This window comes from Limulus polyphemus, unplaced genomic scaffold, assembly GCF_000517525.1.
Source record: "Limulus polyphemus unplaced genomic scaffold, Limulus_polyphemus-2.1.2 Scaffold1839, whole genome shotgun sequence".
In the NCBI taxonomy this organism is placed as follows: Eukaryota; Metazoa; Arthropoda; class Merostomata; order Xiphosura; family Limulidae; genus Limulus; species Limulus polyphemus.
The window spans coordinates 128397-154328 of NW_013667449.1; the positions used below are offsets into that span (position 1 = coordinate 128397).

Here is a 25932-nt window from a genome sequence, read left to right on the forward strand (position 1 = left end):
GTGTCTTTTTTAACTCTCACCTCAGTCATGCTCAACCTTTTCTTCTCCGACTCCATTTTATGTAATTGTCAGTTTGCCATGCCTTGTCTGCTCCCTCACTTTCTGCATGCAAGGTCCTGTCACCTTTGGGGATGTGGACTTTTATGGTACTTCTAATCCCCCGCAGCCATGCACACACGCACTCCCTTCAGTGGGCTATGCATGATCAATGGAACCTTGCTCGGGATCCCTTGGATGCTCCCATAACACTTCCATTGTATACGATCTCCTTTGGTCATTGGACAAGACTCCCACATTGGCAGGTGTCCCACTTCCTCCTCCTCGTCTGTTTATGGATGCATCCCTTCAGGGCTGGGATGTGTAGGTCGAACACCAGAAGGCTTCATGTTGTTGGTCTATTGACAAATGATCTTTACACATCAACGTTCTAGAACTCCTAGCCATTCATCAAGCTGTGAATCGCTTTCTTCCCATTGCCAGAAATTTTCTGGTAATGATCCATTCTGACAGTTCAATGGTAGTGACATATATCAATCACCAAGGTTTCATCTGGTCAAGATCCATCTGTTTTCAGACATTGGATCTCCTATATTGGTCTCACACGCAACACATTTGTTTAATTGCATGTCATGTCCCAGGTGCTTTCAACCTTGTGGTGGACTGTCTTTCCCGCCCCAACAAGATTTACCTCACAGAGTGGTCCCTTCATCCTCTTGTTTTCTGGTAGCTTTGTAATCACCAGTTACCCCTCTTTTAGTCCCTGGGGACTTCATCCTTAGGCTTTGGCTATTGGTGCCTTCAGCCAGGATTGGTCACACAAATTCCTATGTGCTGGGTCCTTCTGATTGCTCCCTACTGGCCAGCTCAACCATGCTTTCCCCCTTTACTCCAACTACAATCCATCTGTCCTTCCTCCATGGAAGTGTATCAGCAAAAGTGAAAGGTCTTTTGCATGTGAGCCCAGAGTTGGAGATTTCCTGCTGCTTGTCCTACTGTTGCTGGGATTTCTGAGTATCTCACGTGGCTATTTGACCCAGGGTCTTTGGTCTCCTCAATTTCAGGTTATTGATAAGCTTTCAAATTTCCAGGGTTTTTCTCTCACCCATCCTTACCATTTTAATCCATTCCTTCTGAATTCAGCAACTTCTCTTCCAGATTGGGGTATTAATATGGTCCCCCATTCCCTTACTTTACCTTCATTCAAACCTATTTCCTTTGTGTACTTTGTTTCACCTGTTCCTTAAGGCAAATTTCCTTCTTCTTTTGGCCTGTGGGTGTCAGAAGTCTGACCTGTTCGCCATCGACTTTACATGCACACTTTACCACCATACCTATCTTCTCCTTTATCCAGGTTGCTCCTTCCTTCCCAAAAACCTTGCTGGCTCATGAGGCTAATGCCTCCTTTTAGCCTATTTCCCTTCCCTCTATTTCTTATCTCTACCCACATCCTGATTCAAATGGACTTCTATGTTCTGTGCATGCCCTTCATTGTTCTATTGTCTGCATGACTTCCTTCCGTGGTTTCTGTTCCCATCTTTTTATCCCATAGCAACCCTATTTTTCCAGAGATCTTTCCCCTTTTACCCTACTGATTGGGTTTGTCATTTAATTCAGTTGCCTTATTCCTCCTTGTTCCCTTCCTACCGTACTTTGTTCTATGTTACCTCTTATCAAATCCAACATTTCACCTTTTCCCTTGCTTCTCGTTTTCATTGGCCTTTGGAGGAAATCCTACAATCGGCATGTGGTTGTACTTCAGACTTTGTTGCGACTCTGAGACTGGGTAAGTCTTCATTAATAGTTTCTTTTCTTTCCAGAGCCCATTTTTCATACCTTCACTCTGTGAGGAATGGTGCCTGACCAGATATTCTTTAACTCTAAATTCACACTGTATGCCATGTTGACTAGGGCTTTCCTTTCCATGGCTTTGCACTCTCACCTTTGAAATGGAGTGTTTCATAAGATTGCTTGTAGATGAATAACCTTGCTATATTTGCTTCATAAATTGGCCCGTCCTGGACTGTACCATCCATGGATTTCATGGTTAAAACAGAAGGGAATAGCTGCCCATCCCTGCCATGCCTCATTTGAATAAATCAGTATGGTCTGCTTTTCAGAATAGGGTCTCATGATCACCCATTGCACTGTCTCGGGTGTTGACATTCCTCCGAGCTCTCCAATGCACTCTCAGCCCCCTTTTCTTCTAGTGGACTATGGGAGTCCGTACCACTTACCAGTTCCAAGCTGCTGAGGTGATCGACCGTGGAGGCACCCTGCTGGATGGGTTCCACATAAGATGGCTATAAACATTCAGTTCAGAGTAGGGCGATGATGTTCTGCCAACTTAGATGGCATAATATCCTCCGATTTGCGATTAACCATACAATGAAGTGAGATGTCAAAATGCAAAATGGGAGCCCTCATCCTACTCTTGCATGGATGTTGGTACCCTGCTGACTGGTTATGGATTTGGAGTGAACCAATCAACATAAGTCCTCACACAGGTTTAGAGTTGTCTATCTTCCTCCCTCGATTTCCTCCTTCTGTGCTGTGGGTCACAACAGGGATGCGTGGGATTGTTCTGGTTCTGTCCTTAGCTCTCCCTCATTCTCTCTTATTATGTGGATGTTATTGTCCTTTGGATAGTCCTGACCTTTTTCACAGTCACAGGTGTCAATTGCATGTAATATATTTCCTTTTGATACTGGATGTCAAATTCCCTGGATCTATAGCTCAAAGCTAATCCTGTGTATTACCCAGGAATTGGAGTGTTTCTCAATTTCCTCGTTCTTGGGTTTGAGGTGAAGACAGTATGATCCTCATCCAAACCTCACACAGATGTAGGTACCCACGATGCAGTTTTGGATGCAGTTGACTTACCAAGTACAGTCTGCTGCACCCTAGTCACTCTACACCATGGGACGCTTCCTCATTTACCCATTTTTTTTATTGTGGGATTGAGTTACTATATCTTTCTCTGGTTAGGATCTCTTTCCTACTCCATTCTGTCCCACTCGGATGTGCTATTCTCATTTTCTACTCTGATTTCTTATACATTCCACATATGTGCAAAGATTATGCCTGGATCAGATTTGGTGCAGTTACCCTCTTTGGATCTGACTCTCTCACATACAGAGGTTTCCTTCGGATGCTTTGGGGGGGGTACATCTGTTCTTCCCTTGCACAGGTTCCTCCTCCTAATCAGTGTGGGATTCTAGCTAATCTTGTACTGTATCAGAAGTTATAATTTTCCTATACTGCAAATGTATTTCCGATAAGTACTTCCCTCTTCTCACAATTCTCACTCTTCCTCCTCACTCACTTCCACTCACTTTGCGAAATGTTAAAGTGATAGTTCGGTAGAGGTGCATAGAGGAAGTCAAATGCATAACGTGAGCGTACTATTCTCCTATTGGTGGAGAAGTGACACGTGATGATCTGCATGAGAGAGAGACGTTGGAATCATTTGATTCCAATAGGGGGTACGGAAAGCTTGTGGCATGTGTCATAAAAACGTTCACGTATAGAGGGCAGCAATGAATGAGAATAGCTAATCTTGTGAGGAGAGGGAAGTACCTATCAGAAATACTTTTTCAATATATGAAAATTATAACTTTGGTTAAAATTGGTAAAATTATATTTGTACTGAAATTACAAAGTTAAAAGCTGTTTAACTTGCCTCTTAAGGGTCTATGTTTATAAAAGTTCAGGAAATTCACAAACAACAATAGCTTCTTTCAGAGCATGCTGATGTCAAAATTTGTGATTTGTTAGGTTTTTATATATAAAATTAATTAAATAAAACATTTTTCATTAAATAGTATCTCTGAAGTATTTGTTTTAAAAAAATATTTGGTGAAGTGACTACAAGTTTATTTTCTATAATTGTTTTTGTTTCAGTGGTGCAATTTGCCCTAGAGGTGGTATGGAGCCATCTAGGCACCATAAAGTTATGATCAACAATACTTTAATATAAGCTTAGTCCACTGGCAGTCTGGTCAAAACCAGATTGGTCAATAGTGTATGATCATTGGGTGCATTGTGCCATTTTTAATATCTATTTGATGTTTAAATGAACTTGCAAGATCTATATAAAGGAGAAGTAATTTAAGAACACTTGAAAATATGAAATTTGTTTACATGAAAAGTTGCATCTGTTTGGTTTTCTGAAAATAACTAAAACACTAGTTTAAAAATATTACTTGCTAGAATACTTCAGGCAAAAGTTTTATAAAAACACATTACATTAAGGTGTCTAATCATTCAACTTCTGTTAAATTTATTGGCAAGTTTTACAAGAACGTAGGAAGACATAAAATCAAGAACTGAAATCTACAAGAAACATAAGTAATTTTATTCCCTTTTAAAAAACATCACAAATCTTTTTGAATATTCAAAGTTGCAAATTCATGCAAATATTACATCAGAATAAGACATTTTATTTGTAGAAGCTACTTAATCTGTATAAAGTTCATCTTAATTTTGCACTATTTCATCCATTAGTTTTTTGTTTATTTTATGCAATGTAATCAAATAAACCATAAACAGGTGTGTTAAATCTATGCACCCAGGTGATTAAGAGTTAAAGGTAGAAGTTCAAAAGTCAGGAAAATATTGTTTGTTTGAAGCATTACAGGAAATATTTTGATGCTTTATCACAGTTTATGCATCCTCTCAGGGTCACTGCTTAGGTAAATTATTAGGTGATTGGTAGTGTAAAAAGCTGTTCAGAGATATCAATGAGCTTACACTAGTAATTCTTGTTTTCATAACTTTAAAAAATTTGTACGACAATGAAATTGGGTAAAGGATACTTAATCCATTAAAAGAAATATTTATTTTGTACATATATATGTTTTGGATTTCTCCTATTCATTATACCTAAGCAAACTCTCAAAGCAAATGGTTAGAATAGTAGTAAAGATCAGCCATTGTAATGTCTTTTTTTATTGTCATATGTGTTTAAACAATTATGTGTGATACTTATTTGTGCACAAAAAAATTATAGTTATATAAGACAGATGTCATTGTTAAAATAATAGTTCCATTTTTAACTTTATACATATGTAGTAGTCAAGATCACACAGAGGTCAAACTATTTTTGTTGACAAATTTCAGAAATTTAAGGCTATGAAAACTTCTTTGGGCTTAAAGAATAAATAACTGTCAAGGTCAATATTAAAAAGTTCATACTGGTCAAATTTACTTTTGAGAGTTTTATATTGTTAAACTATTTCATATATTGAAAACAAAATGACCCCATAGTTGAAACATTGGACAATTAAAAAAGTCTAAGTTATTTTTTGCTTTGCAAAGCTAGTTCAAATAATATTAAGTAAGTTAACATTAAAGCTTCTTTTAATCAAATATCTCTAACATAAGTGAGTGATTGAGGGAAACCTCTCACCCATTGAACCACAGAGCAGATACCAGTTACTAGGTTAACATGGAAACATTTACATGTAAACTAAAGTCAACATTTTTTTTCTATGTAGTTCAGTAAGACACTAATTATGATAATGATCTTGCAAGTCATGCTTTATGTATTAGCTGTACATGTGGTAAGTGGAAAACTACCTAAGATATAAAATTTCATTTCTGTATTGATAAAGTTGAAATATGCATCTGTAAGAAAAAAAGTGAAGGATAGGAAATACCACTATACCATTTTGTATGTACTCCACAAGTAATACATCAAACATAAGAAGTGCCATGTAGTGAAGGATAGGAAATACCACTATATCATTTTGTATGTATTTCACAAATATGAAGTGCATCAAACATTTGAGTACAGCATATTGAGCCATAGTGTTATTATTTTACTTTATGCACTTTAAATTATCAACTTAGAAATACTCATGGTATTCAAATGGATATTTCATGTTTTCACTTTACCTTTTTCTATTTTTATTATAATTTTTTATAGACAGTTTATGAGACAACAGATCAAGAAGCAGTTGAAGAGCCAGTTGTTAGAAGAGGTACTAGAGGCAGACCACGAAAGAAGGTGATGCATATTCTGATATGATATCTAACCTCTCACACAAAAAGCTTTTTATCAACTTAAACTACCCTCTGTCAGTGCAAATATTTGCTCGCCACTAGCCTTGATACTTCCACTTACCCTCACATATCTTAACATGAGATATCTGTATCCTAACATGGAAATGATTATGCAGTAACCCTCCACCAATAGGAGTGCGACACTACCCATATAATAACTAGTGCCCTCTCTAATCTTCCAGCTGTTAACCACTTCTCAATTGGCAGTATTTTTGTACAGACATGTTATTCAGTTGCAATTTTGATTGAATTACACAAAAGTTTTTACTTTCTTGTTTTTCAGGCCTTTCAACTTCTTTTTCCAAATCAGTTACATTTATTTAGATTTTGTTAATTCTGTTGGAGAGCTACAAATTATATTTTTTCTTTTATCTCCTCTCTCCTTCTTCACTTGCAAAAATTTTGCACACACCATTTCAGACACTTTTCAGTCTTTCCCGACCACATACATGGGGTCAGAACCAAAGTTGTCATCACATGAAGTGATGGTTGTGGTGTGTCAGGAATTGGTGAGTTTCATGAAACATTCAGAACAAACTGTGGATGGTTCTGTCATATCTGCTCAAGGTTTGATTGTTTAGGAAGAGGCAGATTTGGACAGCCTTTTTCCCCTTCCTGGATTTCACTATCAGTCACATGTTGTTTTTTGGGTATTGCCCAGGCCTCCTTCACCTTTTGTGGACTTGATTAATTAAGCATGTTCTGTTCTTATCTTCTGTTTTCTATTGTTCCACCTCTGCCCTACTCATGGATGATCCTTTAGGTCAATATTTCGGGGTTCCTCCTTCCTCAGATATTGGGATTCATGCAAGTCATTTTGGGGGAGTAACTATGCCTTGACCCCCACATACTATGGCAGATTTTGATTCCGCTTATCATCATTTCAACTTCCATTATTTAACCTTACAGCATTTGGAGTCATTTATTCCTTTGTGGGAAACAGACCCGAATTTTTTGATTACCTTTTTCCTTCCAGGTTCTGGCTTTTTAGGCTTCAGAAACTCACTGTTTATACTTTGTCAGGTGTCATTTTCAGTGTTGCCAGCTTCAGTGACTATGTTCTCGTTTAAGGTCCATGGGGGCCAGACTCCTTCACTTTGCCCATGTTTGGAAGTCCTTTGCTGTGGATACTTTGGTTCTGAGAGTCGTCTCAGAGGGTCTTGTCCTCCAATTCCATTTACAGGATCCCATTTTATATCAGTGTCTTTCAAATGCAGTTCAGGAGTTACTTCATAAGCGTGCCATCAAATGAGGTGGTCCTTCTCATCCTGGGTTTTTCTTTTCACATGTTTGCTGTTCCCCACAAGATGGGATATTAGATAGACTCTGCCTCATGGTTGGATCAGGACAACACTACCATGAGTGTTCATCTGCTCCCTTCTCATCTGGAATGTCACCTTTATAAATGCTTCTTTTTCTGGTTGGAGGCACATCTGAAACACAAGAGGTTTGGGGGAGATGGACTTATTCAGAGTTCTCTCTCTCCATTTCAATCTTGGATCTCCTTGCAGTTCATCAACCTTTACTTTACTTTCTCTGAGCTCTTTGGAGCCAGTTGGTGGTGCTACACTCCAAAAATTATACACTAGTCTCATACATCTCTAGAATAGGGGCAGTAAGTTGAGAGACCTCTGTTTTCAAACATTGAATCTCCTATATTGGGCCCACAGCCATCACATCACTTTGTTGGCATGTCTTCTTCTGAGTGCCCTAACTCTTGTCTTGGTTTTATTATCCTGTGTGTGTCATTTATTTGTTGGTGGCTCCATATTGACTGGCTTAAACGTGGTTTCCACTGCTGTGCTGGGTTTTGGTTTTGCTCCCCTTCCTTTATCATCGTTGATCCTACATTATCCCCAATCATGTGTGCGTCATCTGTCCATTCCCACATTCTGTCTTCATGAGTGGCTTTTGTCCAGTCCCTCACCAGAAGGGTCAGACTTTCTCATAGTGTGGCTTCCTTAAATTCCCATCTTGTCCATCTTTCCTCCTTCATGGTTTACTAACATCATTGTTACATGTACTGCTGTTGGTTTATCCAATGCAGTTATGATTCTTCCCATCCTAATGTTCCTCACTTCACATCCAATTTTGTTTTGGCTTTTTAACAGAGGCCTTTCAGTTTCCTCTGTTGTGGGCTATCAGGTGGATTTATCAGCCACATTTTAGGTTACCAAATAGGCTTTAGTCTTCCATTTGCCAGTCTTATCCATGTTGTTTCATTCTTTCTGCCTTTTCCATCCTCCTTGCTCTGCTTCACTCACTGCTCGGAATCTCAGTGTGATCATACATGCTCTTACCCATCCTTCTTTTGAAAATGTGTCTTTATGTTCATTATATCACCTTCCTTATAGTCCTTTTTCTTGCTCCTATTGGTGTCTGGACATTGTAGTTCAATGGTGTGCACAGGTGATGTCCACTGCATTTTTGTTTCATAGTTCTTACATTCTCCTCTTTCCAGATCATTAATTTATGCCCAAACTCCGGCTGCTCGAGAGGGTAATTCTGCATTTCCCTTACTTCCATTTCCCGTCTTTTTAACTATTCTGATTCTGGCTGACTCTTTTGCAAGGTTGGATTTGCCAGTTGATTCACCTGGCATGTTCTATCCTTTTCTCTCAAAGATTGTCCCATTTTCATTTTTCTTCCCATATTCTTGGCTATGCATTTCCATCTTCCCTTGGAGAACATCATCAATGCAGGTATGTGGACCACTTTGCATACCTTTGCACTTTTCTTCCTCAGTGAGTGGTAATTACTCCATTCATTTACTTTTCTTTGCAGGGGTCTTTCTCGCATGTTTTGATTCCACTCTGTGGCAAGTGTTGCCTGACCAGGTATACTTAGTCTTAAATCTGCACTGTAAGAACTGTGTCTATATAACATCTCATATGATCTGTGGCATTGAGGCTCTTCCTACACTGGTACTGATGTACAATTTCAGATGCTGCCTTGTGTTGGTTGATCAACTCCATTCAAAATAGGGTATTGTGGTCACCCATTGCACTGTCTCTGGTGCTGTAGTCCTCAGGAATCTCCAACACCTTTTCCCTCTTTCTTCTAGTGGAGTATGAGAGTCCTTGCCACTTACCAGTTTCTAGCTGCTGTAGAGGTGGACCATGGAGACCTGTCCTTCTAAGTGTGCACAACACCACTCAATTGAGAGTAGGGCAGTGGCATTATGCCATGTAGATGGCATAATGCCACTGCCCTTCCTACCACAGACCTGATGTACAAATCCAGATGCCACCAGGTGTTAGATATAGCACTCTGCCATATATTACAGTTTCCTCCTCTGGCTGAAGCACCTCCTTCCTACAAAATGCTGGTTCCCAGTGGATCTAGTGTTGATTGGAGCTGCGCCAGCCACATAAGTCCTCACATGCATTTGGGTGATTATCCTTCTCCTACTATTGAGTGGATGATAAATTCCCAATGTCACCAGGTTTTGGATTGGAGATGAACACCCACCTGGGCTCTCCACCTTCCTACCATCTGCCAGATGTTGGTTCCCAGTGGGTCTGGTGTTGATTATGTTGAAGGTGTGCACATGTAGAGGCAGTTTCTTGGTAAGGAAGCTCCTCAACCATGCTGGTACCCGTTTTTGAGTTGTATTTTAGAGAACCCTCTTCCTACCATGAACCTGAATTAACAATTCCAGATGCCACCAGGTGTTGGTTGAGGTAGAACTCCCAATTATGGTCTGTCACACCCTTGCCACTCTATACCAATGGGTCCCTTTAATTTCTCTTACTTTTCATTGAGTCCCTCCTTTGTTTTACCACAGAAAGGCAAAGTCTCATTGGAGGTGTAGCATGTGGGTGTTCCCCAAAGCAGAAAAGCTGTCTCTGGCAACAGATATGAGAGATAGAAGAGTATTTGGACAATACTCTAAAGGCTTGCAACACTGTAAAAACGTATTTATGTGTTTCCAAAATATACCAAATGCTGTATTGATACTAACTGGAATTTGGATTTGTGAATGATCCACCCAAGAGATGTAACCTCTAAGAAACAAGATCCTATTAAAGGTGTGAGCATGCCCCAAAAGATTTACTTCATGAAGCAAAATAAAAAGGACATCTTTGACATTAAGTATGAACAAAAGGCTCAAATAGGAGACTTCTGAAGTGTTCCTCAAATTGTGCTGAACCAAAATCTCAGATATACTAGTTGCTGGGTTGGTACTAACTGGAATTTGGATTTGTTAATCATGCACCCAAGAAAGCCAGCTGGGTGACGAGCTGGATGTGTTGAAAAAATTGAGTTTATGAAAGGGTCAGAATAAGTCACTCATCCATGTAGAAGTGAAAGTATATGTTAAGTGAATAGAGAATACCAGCAAATGCTTTGACGACTTGACAAAAAATTAGAGGAGCTAAAGCCAAGCTGAAGGGAATGGAAGTGAACTGATATATTACCCTCTGATAGCAAAAATGAAGGAAATGATGGATTAATAGGGATATAAAGATAAGTATCAACATCAGTGGTCATGATGAAGAAACTTCCATGTTTTTCATTTTTAACTAAGGTGTCTCCAATCTCCTAATTTATTGGGAACCACAAAGAGACAGGAATAAAATGCTGGAGAAGTGTGATAAGCAATTTTTACTACTACTTTATGATGGAGATCTGAGATTTCCTGATCCAGAAATTCTAAGCAAACTGGATTGGAAGGAAGAAGCAAAGGCATTGGTTGAACAGAAAGGGGGGAAGGATGAAAACCACTCTGAAGGATCTATCAAAACTATGGGTCAAAAATATTATATTTAAGACAACTTCCCAATAGGGAATTCAGCTGGAACAGAAGAGTCATTGATTGGATCCAGAAGACCATCTTGCTTAGTTCTATGTTTAAAAGATACTGTGCAACATAGCACGATGGAATAAGGTGTCAAAGGAATGTAAGGACCACATTGATAATAAATTAATCAGTGAGAACCTTATCTAAGGAAATCTGCAAGGTAGAAATTTGACCCTGACGAAAATAATGAGGAGAATATGAGTAGCTAATAACTGCACTGAATAAAGCCTCAAAATGAGACAACTCATAATGCTCAGAGCAGAACACTGACAATGAGTCAAAGTCGTAGATCATGTGGACACCTCCCCATTAACTGAACTAAGGGGCAAAGAACTTGAGAAGAAAGGTGAATACTGAAAATTGACCCTGGTTAACTCTGCATGAGAAATGTGAGGAATATGAAAGCTGTTAGCATTTTGGTGATGTCTGAAAGCATCGGTGATGACATGAATATCAGTAGAAGGTGGAATAAATAGTGATTCAAGAACTAAATCATCCAACATGACACTAACACCCTCAGACACAACAGAAATTGGTTCAAGATTTAAAATAAATTATAGCAAAGAATAAGAGAAATCAGACCAACAGAAGCTTCATCAAATTAGGACTAGTTGTCAAATCCTGCTCTTCAGACACAAAAAATCTGAACAAGTAAACATTCTTGTTTTACATCATGAGAAAAAAGTGGGTGTTTCACAACTCAAACGTCCATGTAATCTAGAAACCTGCCAGGGATACCAGCAGACAGTTTGGCATTAATAAATTATATTCATTGATAAGTGAGAGCTGACAATGCAGCCACAGGCTATCACTGCATGCTACATATAAACTGCATTAGTAAAGCTTTTAAAGAAGACGTAATTCTTGGTATTGATAGAAACATTTGCAACAGAATTAAAATTCATTTGGAAATTCATAATTGACAAAGTTAACAGCATAATTTTCAACAAAATAAACTGACTTATAGCAAGAAAACAGTGCTTGCATACATTCTTCTATTGGAGAGTGTAGAATTTTGGGTAAATTGCCATATGCATTGCATTCCATCAGGGGCAGGGTATTCAGCATTTGAAGTCATATGGTTGTTGACAGCATGAGAGCAACTCAACAAGAAAAGGATTTTGATATTTCTGAGGTAAATTTACCTGATTTTAATACGCTTATGCACCTTCATAATTTTGTAAGAAATGGTAACAAGTGTTACGCTATTTATTATCTCCTCAAAAATTTATAGCAAACTTTTGGTTAGCAATATGGGGTGTGTGAAGTTTCTAGTTTGGAAGTAGTCTGTATTTTTTTCATTGATCATATTTTGTACTAGAAAAAAGGGACATTTAAAAGTAATAGTACTTATACAACCATTAATGTGATGAAATTTGTTTTGTTATTATTCCAGCTTTCCGTAGATTAAGTACAACATATTATAGACAGCCCAAACTCAAAATAACTAGGCTATTTCATATAATATTTATGTATCAATAAAGGAAAGAGAGACTTACCAGTAGACAGCAACAATTTGCACTTAAAATTTTGAATACTAAGTTTTTCAAAGCAAGTGAACTAAATGAACTGATAATTTTTTTTAAATGAAAAACAAGCTTTTTGATAAGATAGGATTGGTATTTTTTATTATTATTAGTTATATTATGTTACAATGTTAAATTGTTTTTAATGCAGGTTTTCTTGGTTTTTTTTTCAGCTTGTGTTTTTTGCTTTGCTTATTTGAATAAACCAGTACTTGGGAGTGGGGGTATTTACCATTTATGAATATATATAGATAGATAGAACTTTGAATTTTTTTGTTACTGAAACGTTTCTGAACTGCTACTTGTTCATAGATGGCATCAGAAGAACTTATTACACAAGTCTTGCCCAAAACCCATAAAAGACCCAGAGGTAGACCGCCAAAAAATCCTGAGGTTTGTTTGATATTTATCTTCATATGTGCTGCAGTGAAAACCTGTATGTAAAAAAACAAGAATATTAGCACCATAAACATTATCAGTGTCAATAGGCTCAACTTTTATTTGACACTTATTAATTGGTTAATGTAGTTGCTTTCATCATGCAAGAAAAAGGTAAATATCTTGCTTTTCTTTGTGAACTTTAATTTTGGATATTTTTACAAATTAATAATTGCTTATTGTATTAAGATTTACGTGCTAAATTGTTTAAAGTTAAATTTTAAATTAAAGTTAAGAGGTAATGTTTATGTGCTGGAAGGTATCAACCTGTAAAATTGGTTCTGGATTGTAGGTAAGCCAACAGAGTGGCTTATGAGATGGTTTTGCTCTAACCTAGTTGATATATGTAACTTTTTATAATGGATGCTTTGTGAATAAAAAAATTGTTTATATTAAACTTTAAACAATATGAATAATGTTGGGCTAAAAAAATTTTAATTATTTGGACCAAATGATTAAGACTTCTTTATGCAACTAAAATCAATTAGACATTCCCTGTAACCTTCACCCCAAGCTGTTGAGACTTGACTGATAAGGTAGACTTGCATAAGTCAAAAATTCTTTGATTTAAACAAAAATAAGTAACCAGATCTTATTCATGAAAAATAGATTGACTGTTAAATGTTGAAATTTCAAAATGAGGTTTTAAAGCATTCTCTGAGAGAGGTTTTTCTTTCTTTCTCTTGAGTGATGATAATATGTTGGTGATTTTTTAGTAGCATGTACAGTGATCATTGTTTGATTTACCTATCCTTTTTCTGTATTTCTTTATGTGTAGCTTACTGCAAAAATTGAAGAATTTGAATGTGAAATCTGTCATAAAGTATTTCCTAGAAACTACAGCCTACAAAGACATATGATCATGCATACAGGTGAAAAGCGCTTCAAGTGTCCAATTTGTGACATGAAATTTAGCCATGTATACAATAGGAACAGGTAAGTGTAATGCACTAATACAAATATAAATTCCATTAATATGCCTCTTTTACTAGAGTTTAATATTTTGTTTAGATCTCTTGTAAATTAGTTCTCAAAACATTACATGCAAAAAATCCTATATTTAAAGCTAATCTGAACAAGCGATCTTTAACAAAAATGCTATCTACTTTCAGTTTTTTTCTCCAAGAAAAAACAAAATATTAAAGATTTTACTTGATGATATGCACCTACAAGATTGACCTTCTTTATTTAACTGAAATATTTTACAATGTTCCTTAAGCTAAAGATAAGTGTATACTTCATTTTCTTTTTTTCGTTAGGCATGTCCGGAGACACCGGCAGCGAGGAGAAACAGAAGGTATTCCTCGTTCACTCAGAACTTTACCAAAAAGAAGGGAGAATAGAATGTGGGCCTGTCCTAGTTGTCCTCTAGTTTTTGACAACTCTAAAATTCTAAACCTCCATTCTGAGATTCATGACTCAACAGAAGCTCAGCAGGAAGAAAATGATAGTAATAAGATTAACAATAAAACAACCTCCAGATCAAAGGAACATCTACAAGCTGAGAATGAAATTAACAACTTAGTAGAAAATGTTACCAAATGTCCAAAGTGTAAAAAGGTTGTCTTGATTCTGTAACCTTGCATGTAGTACTTGTAACACTTTAGTTTCCATTTGGAATGAGTTTCCCAGTGAAATTTTTTTAAACCTATAAAAAATATACTTTATTTTCATTCTTATCCTTTATGTTTATCAAAATAGGACAAAAAAATCTTTAGAAAATTATAAATTTTAGTTAAAACTATATTTCTGGCAAAAAACATTGCCACGAAGTTTTTAGTACTGTACTTATGATATTGCTATGATAATCCAATACAACATTTTGAATTTGGCAGGGGGAAATAATTCAGTCTTAATTATCAGCACTCTTAGAACTCGCATAGTAAAATTTCTATCACCACACAAATTAATTATTTATTAGTGAAATATATTTTACTTATGTGTATCTAATTGTATTTTGGTTTTTAAAACCATGATTTCTTCTATATCTTTAGAAAGAGAAACTTTACAAAAACTTTTTGTTTGATGAAAGACTTTTTTAAGAGAAGGGTTTAGCAAAATGAAAATACTTTTTTTACATGTTTTTTGGTAATAGTAATTATAATAGTTATTGTAAATAAGATAAACACATTTTAAATGTTTTTGTTTTGTTTTTTCCAATTTTTCAAACCATCTCACTTTTAGATTTGGACCCTTCAATCCCCCAGAAATAAACTTCCTTTTTTTATCTCCCTTAATCAAACCAGGATAATTTCATGAAAAGAGTATGTACTTGCACCATAAATGCTTTTAAATAATGTATAATAAAGAAATATACATTATTAATACACTGGTTGGTTGTTATATATGTGTGTTTAATGTCAGGTTTTTGTTATTTTTATTTTTCAGACATGCCTTAAATATTGTAATCACATCTGGCAACAAAATAGAGCTAACTAGTTGTAATATTTCATTACTCTAGAGTACATTGAGCAGAAGTGCATTTGCACCTAAAATTTAGTAAAGTTATATTTAATTGTTGCATGAAATTTTCTAGATTTTTGACATAAGAAGTCATGTATTAACATTATTGTATTTTTATTAATCTTTCTACTAGCCATTCACTGACAAGAAAGCTTTAAGTGAACATGTTGCTATTCATGGAAAAACTTACTCCAAAGTTATATCAGTGAAAGGCCTTATCAATCCTCAAAAGCCCTACAAGTGTAACCTTTGTTACAAGTCTTTTGCAACTGATGAGAGACTAATGCGCCACTATTTGGTTCATGGAAGTGATGAATCAAAACCTCTCCAGTGTGATGTTTGCTTAAAGAGGTTCTTGAATAATTCTGCTTTGGCTTGCCACATTAAGGTCCATAAGTAAGCAAGATATTTTTTTATCTCACAGAATTATTATAAAGTGAACATTACTTTCATCAGAAAGGTAGATCCAAAAGAGATCACATCATATTTCACAAACCTAGTACAACAGAAGGTTGCATTAAAAGGAATGAATGTGCCTGGTACACTAAAAGTGAGGTGTCATAACAAACAGTAAGTTCCAGAATGGAACTTAATATTTTATTTGTAATAATACACATGTAAAATTTTTTATCTGTTTTTAAATTACGTTAAAATGGAACATAATTATGCATGTAGAATGTTTTTCATAAGGTTTGTTTTCCAAGATCATATATGTAATTTTTCCAATATTATTTTTTATTTTATTATAAGTGTAATTTTGCTGAGGAATATTATATAATATTTTTCTGACAGTTTTGTGCCTGTTTCAGTGAAGACAGAAAAACCTATGAGTGCCCAATGTGCAAACAAAACTTTGACCAAATGATTGGATTAAAAGAACATGTACACAGTCACAGCGAAAATGGTGTCTTTACCTGTCCTCATTGTCAAAAGGTGAGATAATATAAAATAAGATAAAATACAGTATGCTAACTTCTTAATCCTGTGTAAAAGTAGAGATCTGCACAGCTATTCTCATTATAATAAAATTGGGCTTATTTTCAAAATTGTTTTAGTTTTCAGAAAAAATACTTGTAGTTTGTTTTTCATATAACTTGTAATATTACAATGTTAGACAATATGCACTGTTTTCCTGTAAAGTTCAAATACTGAATATGTCATTTACATTAAGAACTTAATGTAATATACATCAACGTGAAAGTGTTACTGGATCTTCAAGGTGGACATTAAGCTGGCTTAATACAATAGACTTGTTAAATAAGAAGCTTTTCTACATTTTTGCATGATAATTTTTTATCAGGAAACAAAAGAATATAACATTCTCAATAGTGTATCATATGTTTTTTATACGTCTTGAATAGAAGATAAAAATTAGTCAACTTTGGTTACATTATGTTGTTAATTAGTTCATTTTTGTGAAGGGCTTTATGTTTTACTTGATTCATAGGATAAAATCACTTTTATATCTTACAATGCTGAATATTTGTTAAGTTTAATATGACTAGAAGTAAAAAAAATCATAAATAATATTCAACATTAAACTGGTACACAATTAAAAACATTTTATTTAGGTCTATATTGAATAATTATTTATGGTTACATATAAATATTATTTAATGAAAAGGTTGTAATTGGTAAATAAGATACATTCCAAACACCAAGATAATTTTAAGAAAATATTAAAGTCAACAAATAGTGCTAAGTTTGTGAGGAATTTATTTTAGTTATCTCTTGTGCATTTTAAAGAATATTTCTGCAATTGTTTTTATCTATATAATAAGATAATTTACTAAGTTTAATCCTTTCCTGATTGGTGAATGTTCAAGTCACTAAGGGTGCATAATTGCAAATTAACTTTCAAAATTTAATTTAATATATGCAAGTCAATTCTACTTCAACAAATTTTTAATTAGAAAACATTAAAGAATTGATATTTTAACATTATATAATGATTAGCTAGCTTATTTCATCAATACAATTTTTTTAAATTTCAAACTATCATTTCTTTTGTGTCTTTAGATGTCTGGACTATAAACATTCCACTAAAGCTATTTAATTACTTATGCTAGCTCCTAAGCTAGGTGTCAGAACTGTAAACAACCCACTTGTACTTCGTTTATTAATTTACTGGTTCCTAAGCTTGGTGTCTGAGCCATAAGCATCCCACTTCTAGATTTTTAATTGTTAAAATCAAATTTTGTGATACAATGCATTACCTCCTCTCACATAAATAGCTATTCTCATTCAGTGCTGCCTTGTATTTGCAAAATTGTTTTCACATGCCACAAGCCTTGAGTTCCCACACACCCCAAGATCAGTGTGGTTCAACTGCATCTTGCATGTAAATCATCATACAATAACCTCCATCAATAGGAATGTGACACACCCTCCTGACGCATGTAACTCTCTTTATTTGATTTTACCAAACTATCACTTCTTGTTTGTCAGTGCTATCGTTAAGATGTTTTTTTGGTACCAGGCCTCTATCTTTGAATCTGCTAGGCATACCTCAGCCCTTTTTATACACGTTTCACAGTTGTTGTTTTTTTTTGTTGTTTTGTTTTCTTGCTTCTCTGCACTTCGAATCTCTATTGCCTGTATGAGTGTCAGAATCTGTTAATCCTTTCCCTTTCTCCCTATCCAAGTTTTCCAGTCTTCGTCTTCCCCTATTGCCTCTCCTACTGGTATTGGCTGCCATACAACCCCTTTTTGAGGCATTCTGTCTAGTTCTTGGGGATTTTTCGTGGGATACCTTCCTCCTCCTTACCTTCATATTGGAGTGATTGCCATCTTCAGCTCTTTTCCTATAAATGTGGCTTCTTTGCTTTTGGGATCTTCTGGGATGGGACACTGTCTTGTACCAATTTTGTTTCCCTTCCACTTCTAATTGAGACATACAGACAGCTCCTTTCCTCCACTGGTCCATTTGTTTTTTGTTGTTTTTTTTTTTGGGGGGGGGGGGGAGGTGTTACTCCTGTCACTTTAGCATCACATGGGGTATCTGTATTGCTACATTTGATTTTTCTTTTTGGTTGCTCATTTGTCTCTTTAGCCATTGCATTCTTTATTTCATGTTCCAATGTCCGGCACCTTCCCATCATTTACCTGTACTGCATAAAAGAGTTCCTCCATAAGTTGTGTATTCTAAGTACAGATTAGAGTTCTGTGATTGATCTATCTCACCTCAATCATTTTTTGGTTCTTTCCCTTTTTGCTATATTGTCTTTTATCACACCGTGGTGGGCCTTTTCTCCAGGACTGAAGATGCCCACGGTCAAAATTTTGTATTCTTATGCCCACATTCCTATTTTTCATCCCTCATGGCACTGTCTTCAGTTGTTCACCATCTGATTGAGTACTAGTTTCATGATTTGACCTTCAAGCTTGCTTCAGATCTGTATATCTGTATCTGGTTCCTCATCCACTTGCCTTAGCTGTCAATGTGTTCAAACAGGATTGAGACCTGTTTATACCTTTATTTTCTCATCCCATTTGTCATCTTGTCAGGGTGATTTTGTTTGTCCTTGCCACACTGTGTCAGGTCTTTCTGACTGCTCCTTCCTGACTGACACAGATATGGTTTTTCTCAGCTGCTTCAGCTTGATCTGTCCTTTTTGTTCTGGATTGAGTTTTCCTACCCTCCACTTTGACATCTTGTGGGGCAGATTCTTCCTTTTCTTCATTTTCATTTCCTTCTATCTCCACCTTTAATCCCAGTCAGATCCAGTTGGTCTTATAGATCTTGTGCCTGCTCTGGATTGCTTCATTGCCTTCAAGGCTTCTTTCTGTAGGTTCCTTTTTCTGCTGTTTCATTCCCTGGCACCACTCCTCTGTTTGTGACTTTTTCCTTCCTCCCTTACTCTTTGGATTCGGCTTTTGATTCGATTAGCCTTTTCTTCCTTGTCTCCTTTTTCCCTGTAATCATTTCAGGGTGTCTTCATTCTGAATAGGCACCTTCCCATTAACCTGCCTCTTACCCTCATCGTACATTGGAGGAACTTCTTACGACAAGCACTGGGACTACACCTCATACATTTATCTCCCATTTTCTGCTTCAGGTAGCTGTTTCTTCCACCTGTCGCCATACTTCACTCTTTGATGAGACTGTGACTAGGTAAGATACTTTTTTGTATTTATACCTCTTATGTCTCTTTTTTTCTTTATGAATCCCACTCTGTGGTGAGTGATGCCAGTCCAGGTATACTTAAACTAGTCAAATCTGCACTGTAAGGCCATGATGACTTAGCAATTATAATTTCCATGGCCACTAAATGCACACTGTTGAGATGGGGTGTTCCACAAAATCACTCTTAGGTTTTCCTTGTGATATATTTGCTCCATTAATATGCCTGTTCCAGACCGTACTCGCCCATGAACTTCATTGGTAAAGCAGAAGGGGATAGCTGCCTGTCCCTACCATGCCTTCGATTCAATAAATCAAGTATGGCCTGTTTTTCAAAATAGGGTTTTCATGGTCACCAGTTGCACTGTCTCCAGTGTTGATGTTCCTCCAGACTTTCCACCACATTTTCTCCCCCTTTTTCTTTCAGTGGAGTATGGGAGTCCTTACAATTTCCAGTTTCAAGCTGCTGGGGTAGTGGACAATGGAGGCATCTTTCTAAATCTGATAATGATATACGATACAGATAATGATAAAACCATTCAGTTGAGAGTAGGATAATGGTGTTCTGCTGGTTTAGATAACATGATGTCCTCCAATATGATGCTTCATCTCTGTATTGGTTTTTCTGATGGGATGTTGTAGCTCTTGGGTGAGCAGTCAAAACTGCAGCTCACCCCTTTGATTTGGATCCTTCATCTTACCCTCACATGGATGTTGGTTCCCAGTGGCTGGGTTTTGGATTCAGATCTGAACCAATCAATGTAAGTCCTCACACATGTATTATAGGTGTCTCTGTTTCTTCACTCAGTTATACTCTTGTTCCCTCCACCTGTCTTATGGGTCATGGTGGTGGAACATGCAGATTAATATGGTTCTTCCTCTTATGCTACCCCTTGATGATTTTCTTATACCAAGGATGCTATTGCATTGGGGTGGTTCCTGTTGGATTGGTTTTGAGTGTGATAGCTTACATTATGGAGACATCTTTACCATACCAATCGTCCAGATGTCAGGTTCCGGGATCTGTCAAATGATATATTGCATTGCTTTCATCCCTCCCTTCATAGATTGGGGATACGAGATTTCCACTGGTCTGCTGAACTTGATTGAGATTAAGACTGTATGCACCTCTACCCCCTCCTACCCCCAAATGGATGTTGGTTCTCGGTGGCCAGGTTTTGGATGCAGTTGACTTGTCATGTGTGGTCTGTCGCACCCTAGCCACTCTCCACCTGGAAGCACATACTTTTATTCTCACCCACATTGATATACTCTATGGGATTGAGATTCCAATATTGTGTGGTTCGGTTCCCTATCCAACCATTGTTCTTTCCCTTTTGGATGTGCTCCTCCCAATTTCTGCCCATGTCTGCAACACCTCTTTCCACACTGGTACAGAAGTAATGTGGTCTCCCACGTTTGATCCTTTACTGTGAGGATCTACTCTTTTAGGGTGTCCTTCAGATGCTTTCAAAGGAGGCTTCTTTCTTTCCCTCGCACTGGTCCCTCTACCTTTTCAATGTGGCATTCTAGTTATTTATATGAGCAGAGGTAATGTACTGTATCTGAAGTTATAATTTTTCTATACTGAAAATGTATTTCTGATAAGTACTTACCTCCCCTCACATTTCCCACCCTTCCTCCCCACTGCAAACCGATGAGTCTGTTTTCTGCCAAAACTCGAAGTGATAGTTCACTAGAATCAAATAAAGGGAGTCACATGCATCAGGAGGGTGTCACACTCCTATTGGTATAAGATTGTCTCATGATGATTTGCATGCAAGATGCAGTTCAACCATGTTGATCTTTATTACCTAAGATTTTATGCTATACTAACTGGTATAACATAAACAAAAAAGTAGCTTCATAAAATTTTTAATGTAAGACATTAAAACCTTGTGTCGTGCACAGTAAAGGATACCCGTGGCGATAGGGTCAATCTTTTTGTAAATTTTACATCTCTGTCATAAGTCTATGGACCTGGAATGCTAAAAATCAGTTTAACAATAAACAAACCAGTCTTTCACATATGTAAACTGGTTAATCTGCCCATATATTTTACATATTTGTCATATATGGTGTAGTAAATTGTATTATTTCAGTTTGGATTAGTACATTTCTCTAGCCTGCTATCCTGAGGCTATGACATATTTTATACCCCTAGCTTTTCTGTTTTAAATGATGAGTTGTGTGTAGTCATGAGCGACAAAGCAACCTCAAGACAAAGTTTTCAAATACTCTCCCTTTATTTGGAAGCATCAGTTGTTTTATCATACTGTCTGTTGATTTTCATTTCCTTGCTGATAATGTTTTTTTGTGTGTTATATTATGCTCATTTGAAATTTGCAGGAGTTTTCTATGAAATCAGGTACAGATGTTGAGGTTTAATGTGTATGGTAAGCCGTCACTTGTGTTGGCAAACTATTCAGGTGACACAAGTACTTTTTTGTGAACATATAATTAATTCTTTTATGGTCAAACAACACACAAATACAAAATATTCTTATGTCTTTAAAACAACCACAATTGTAAGATATAAACGGAGCTTCTCAGAAAATAGAATTGGCAAAATATCATACTTCCATCTTTCAGAAAGTTAATGGTGTAATTGTATTGAAAGCTAAGGTTAATGTTCACCAATAAACTTTACTAAGTCATACCATGTTTGTATTGATTTACTGCTTCAAATGGAGAATAAACTGACAAAAGCAATATGTTGATGAATATTAAACAAGTTAAAACTTATTGGGTATGTAAAATAGAAATTTTTAATCAGTAATGATGAAAAAGGAAAGTCTTAAGATAAAAAAACAAAGTATTTTATTGTTGTTTTTTTTTAATATTGTCTCACAACAAAATGTTTTCAAAACCTAAAAATTAGACTATTTAAAAAGTTTACACAAAGTTTTAAGTTTCATCCAATTTGTTTAGATATTTTAATTGTAATAATACAAAATAAATAGGGTGTTGGTTACAACCCTCCAACCTGGAAATGATTGAATCAAATAAAAGAACAAACTACAAATCTAGAAATAAAAGTGGTTTAAATACAACTTGAATAGTGAAATAAAATGTTAATTTATAGTAAGTTAAATACAATGTGCATGTGAGTAAGTAAAGAAATTTTATCTGTGAGATGTTTATCAGATTGCATAATTATTCATGTGTATTTATTGCATTACATTTATATTGAAATACTACAATGTATCCATTATTATTTGGTTTCAGAGATGTGAAGAATATAATCAGATCAGAAAGCATATTCGAGCTTTTCATTCAGATAAACGATACCCTTGTGATAAATGTGATAAGGTTTTTCCTCGACCTGACAAGTTAAAATTACATATGCTGAGGCACTCAAACCATCGAGAGTTTCTTTGTGCAGATTGTGGAAAGCAATTCAAAAGAAAAGACAAGCTCAAAGAACACATGAAGAGGATGCATGGCCCTGATAGAGATGCTCGTGCTAACAATAGAGCTTTAAAAGAACGAACTACTAAAAAATTTGTTCCAAAAGTAAAGATATTTCTATTTTTATATCTTATGCATATGACATTTTATATGTTTCACCAGAGATGTAAAATAAATTCTGCTCACAAAACTGTAATGATCATAGATTAGAGAAACTGTCTGCAACATTTTTTCATTCATATGACAACAGGTTTAAGAGTTTTTTAATATGCTTGCTCATTGTGTAACATATTAAGATAATTCAATGTTGTATATATATATTTATTTATTTATTTTGATAACTTTAAATCACATTTTAATGTGACATAGCCATGTCTTCCATCAGTGTAGGTCTTTTACTGCCACAATAATTAGGTTTTAGAATGTATGTTATACAATTCTTTTCTAGTAAAATATTATTTTTTGTTTGTACTTACTCTTAAAATCTGACATGTTGATATTTATGGTTTTGTAATATCCTGAAGTCCATTGAAAGTGCACAGCATATTCAAATCCAAATTAAGTGCCCATGTTCATGCTAGTTTTAATGTCCATTACTATATGGAATTTGTACTGTAAGTTTAGATTTTTTTTTTTTTTAGTTAAGAAAGTTAACCGTTAAGATGAGCATGTACAGGGACAATAGATATATCAGAATTATTTGTCAAGCATGCATTAAGGTAATTTTTACTAAAAATAAGTTCTTGGAGTTAGCTCCAAAGATGCCAACCATACTGATTATGGTATTAATGTTGAAAATAGGACTGTACAACATACCTAAAAAAAGTACAGAATTATTAAATAAGGCGTTTATTTTTTCCCTATGTATTTTTTCATTAAAAGATTTAAGAAATGTTTAGACCCCATTTGCCATTTGTTTTTATTACCCCTGTGTACTTCATCTGGCTGTAAACAATCTACCCCTAAAAATTGAGAAGTTGCACTGTGATTGGATGAATATGTGCCAAGAGCAGCTTTTTATCCAATAGGAAGCATCATTAGTTATTGCCAGGGGGAGTGAAAAACATGTGCTGAGCCAGAACAAGTCAAGAAACCAAGAGAGGTATATAGAAAAAATAATCCTTTGAATGTCGACTATTTTAAGAACCATCTGTTTCTAATGATGTTGAAATTTGATCTTATAGAACATTTTACTATCATATACCACATTATTTCATCTCATGCACCAGCCATTTAACCACAAGATTGTTTTCAAACCTGGCCCTTCATTTTTCATTTCACTCACTTAATCCAACTGTGATAAAGGTTCACAGTTCTTTCAAATTGTTAGGTAAACATCGGTCTAGATGACTTTAATTACATCTCCTCAGTTTGTATGTTATTCATTTGATTAAAAACTATTTTTATCATGATTTAGCTCTGTGAATCCACTGTATTTGTGGGCAATAATAGGATGATTTATGTATGCTCCAATGATATGTGCCATACATGCAAGAAGTGGGAGGGGGGGGCATACTATGGGGCCATGCCTTGCTAAATAGACTCTAATTGCAATTTATGTGATACTGCATGTGCACTAGTAAATTTCACGAAGGTTTTATTAAATACAGTGATGCAATGGAGCATAAATTTGTCCTGAGGAAGGATATTGACAAAACTGTCAAAAACAAACGGAATTGGTCTTGGATCTAAAAATTTGGTGTGGGTGACGTTTTGCTGGATATTTTTATTCATAAATTTCCCACAGCTGGTAAAGCCTACTGTGTATGGTTTGAGTGTGGGATAAACTACTCAACCAATGGAGCCAAAGCTTCAGAAGCCCATGCCAAATCAATGAAGCTTGTGCAACTGCTCCAGATGAGGAAGTCCAACTACAGGCTTACAGGTTTGTGTACTAGAAATGATTTATTGAAGTTCTCTCATTATTGAGTTAGAATTGTACAATGATGTTAATGATTACCTAGCCCTCAAACATTTTAATATTAGATGAAAAAGTATCTGATGATAAAACTACATGATTAAGTAGTTTTTCTCTCAGAATCTGAATCATTGGGTAAGGATATGGTGTGTGTGGTTCATTATTCTTATGTGAAAACAATGTGAGCATATACACAAAGCAATGCAAATATTTATTGTGGTGATTACTGGTGTATGATCACATGTATAGCATAGATGTTCTAATAATGTCATGAAATGAAAGATATAATGCTTACTTTCTTACCCTCAGTGTTTGGATAATTGAATACAATGGTGGATTTGGGCTTTTTTATGATTTTTTCAATATATTCCGTATATTCTGTTTGCAGAATATTCAATTTTAGTACATGATAGGCAATATGGCTATTCCATGATGTTGATTGTTTTTAACATGCTGTAACAAATAGGGGAAACTGCACTAGGCAATGTTCCCATTTGCTATTTTGATTACTTTCCCTGTATATAATGCACATATTTCTTTTTCAGCTAATGGAGCTAGTACTACATGCAGAGATGAATCATACAGTATTCACCCACTGTTCAGGTCCAGTGGCCAAGCCTGCACCACAACCCCAGCTTTGTATTCCTGTAAAACCTGTGTGGCAAATAGTGAGGCCATGCTTCTAGGATTTCTGGTGCAGAAAAGTCTTCACTTTGGTTATGCACCAGATCTGGTGGACCTAATCAAGACACTAGCAAGAGATAGTGAAACTTTGGCTTAGTTGAGCATGGACAGAACTACAACTTCATACAAAATGAATTGGCCAATGATCTAAAGAACAAAGAATGTCTTAGAGGCAACATCTAAGACATTCAAATGTGCTGTCTATTCTGACTTCTTGTTATTCACCTGAATGAAATAAAGTGACTGTAAAGCATTTAACGTTCATCTTGTGTCATCAAAGTTAACACTGAGTCCATACATAAGGAACTGGTTGATTTGTTTGAGGAAAAGGGACTACCATGGACAAACCTCATGTTAATCCTGATGGATTCTTGCAATGTTATGCGAGGGTCAAAATCAAGATTTGAAGTAAGAGTTCATACAAACAACATATACACCTGGAAAAAAGTTAAGCACCCACAAATATTTTTCAGGATTGCTTATTGAAAATAAGGTTTAATTT

General features: G+C 35.8%; 1 protein-coding gene across 1 annotated transcript in view; it reads left to right on the forward strand.

Annotated features, from left to right (window-relative positions):
• The window catches only part of LOC106465108 (PR domain zinc finger protein 10-like), a 200661-nt gene that overhangs the window by 117549 nt on the left and 57180 nt on the right, over window positions 1-25932 (forward strand). Inside the window, exons 12-18 of the mRNA XM_022392946.1 lie at window positions 5927-6007; window positions 12706-12786; window positions 13610-13767; window positions 14091-14391; window positions 15428-15690; window positions 16104-16227; window positions 22646-22933. Coding sequence (XP_022248654.1) covers window positions 5927-6007; window positions 12706-12786; window positions 13610-13767; window positions 14091-14391; window positions 15428-15690; window positions 16104-16227; window positions 22646-22933 — 1296 coding nt within the window. The remainder of the gene's footprint in view (window positions 1-5926; window positions 6008-12705; window positions 12787-13609; window positions 13768-14090; window positions 14392-15427; window positions 15691-16103; window positions 16228-22645; window positions 22934-25932) is intronic.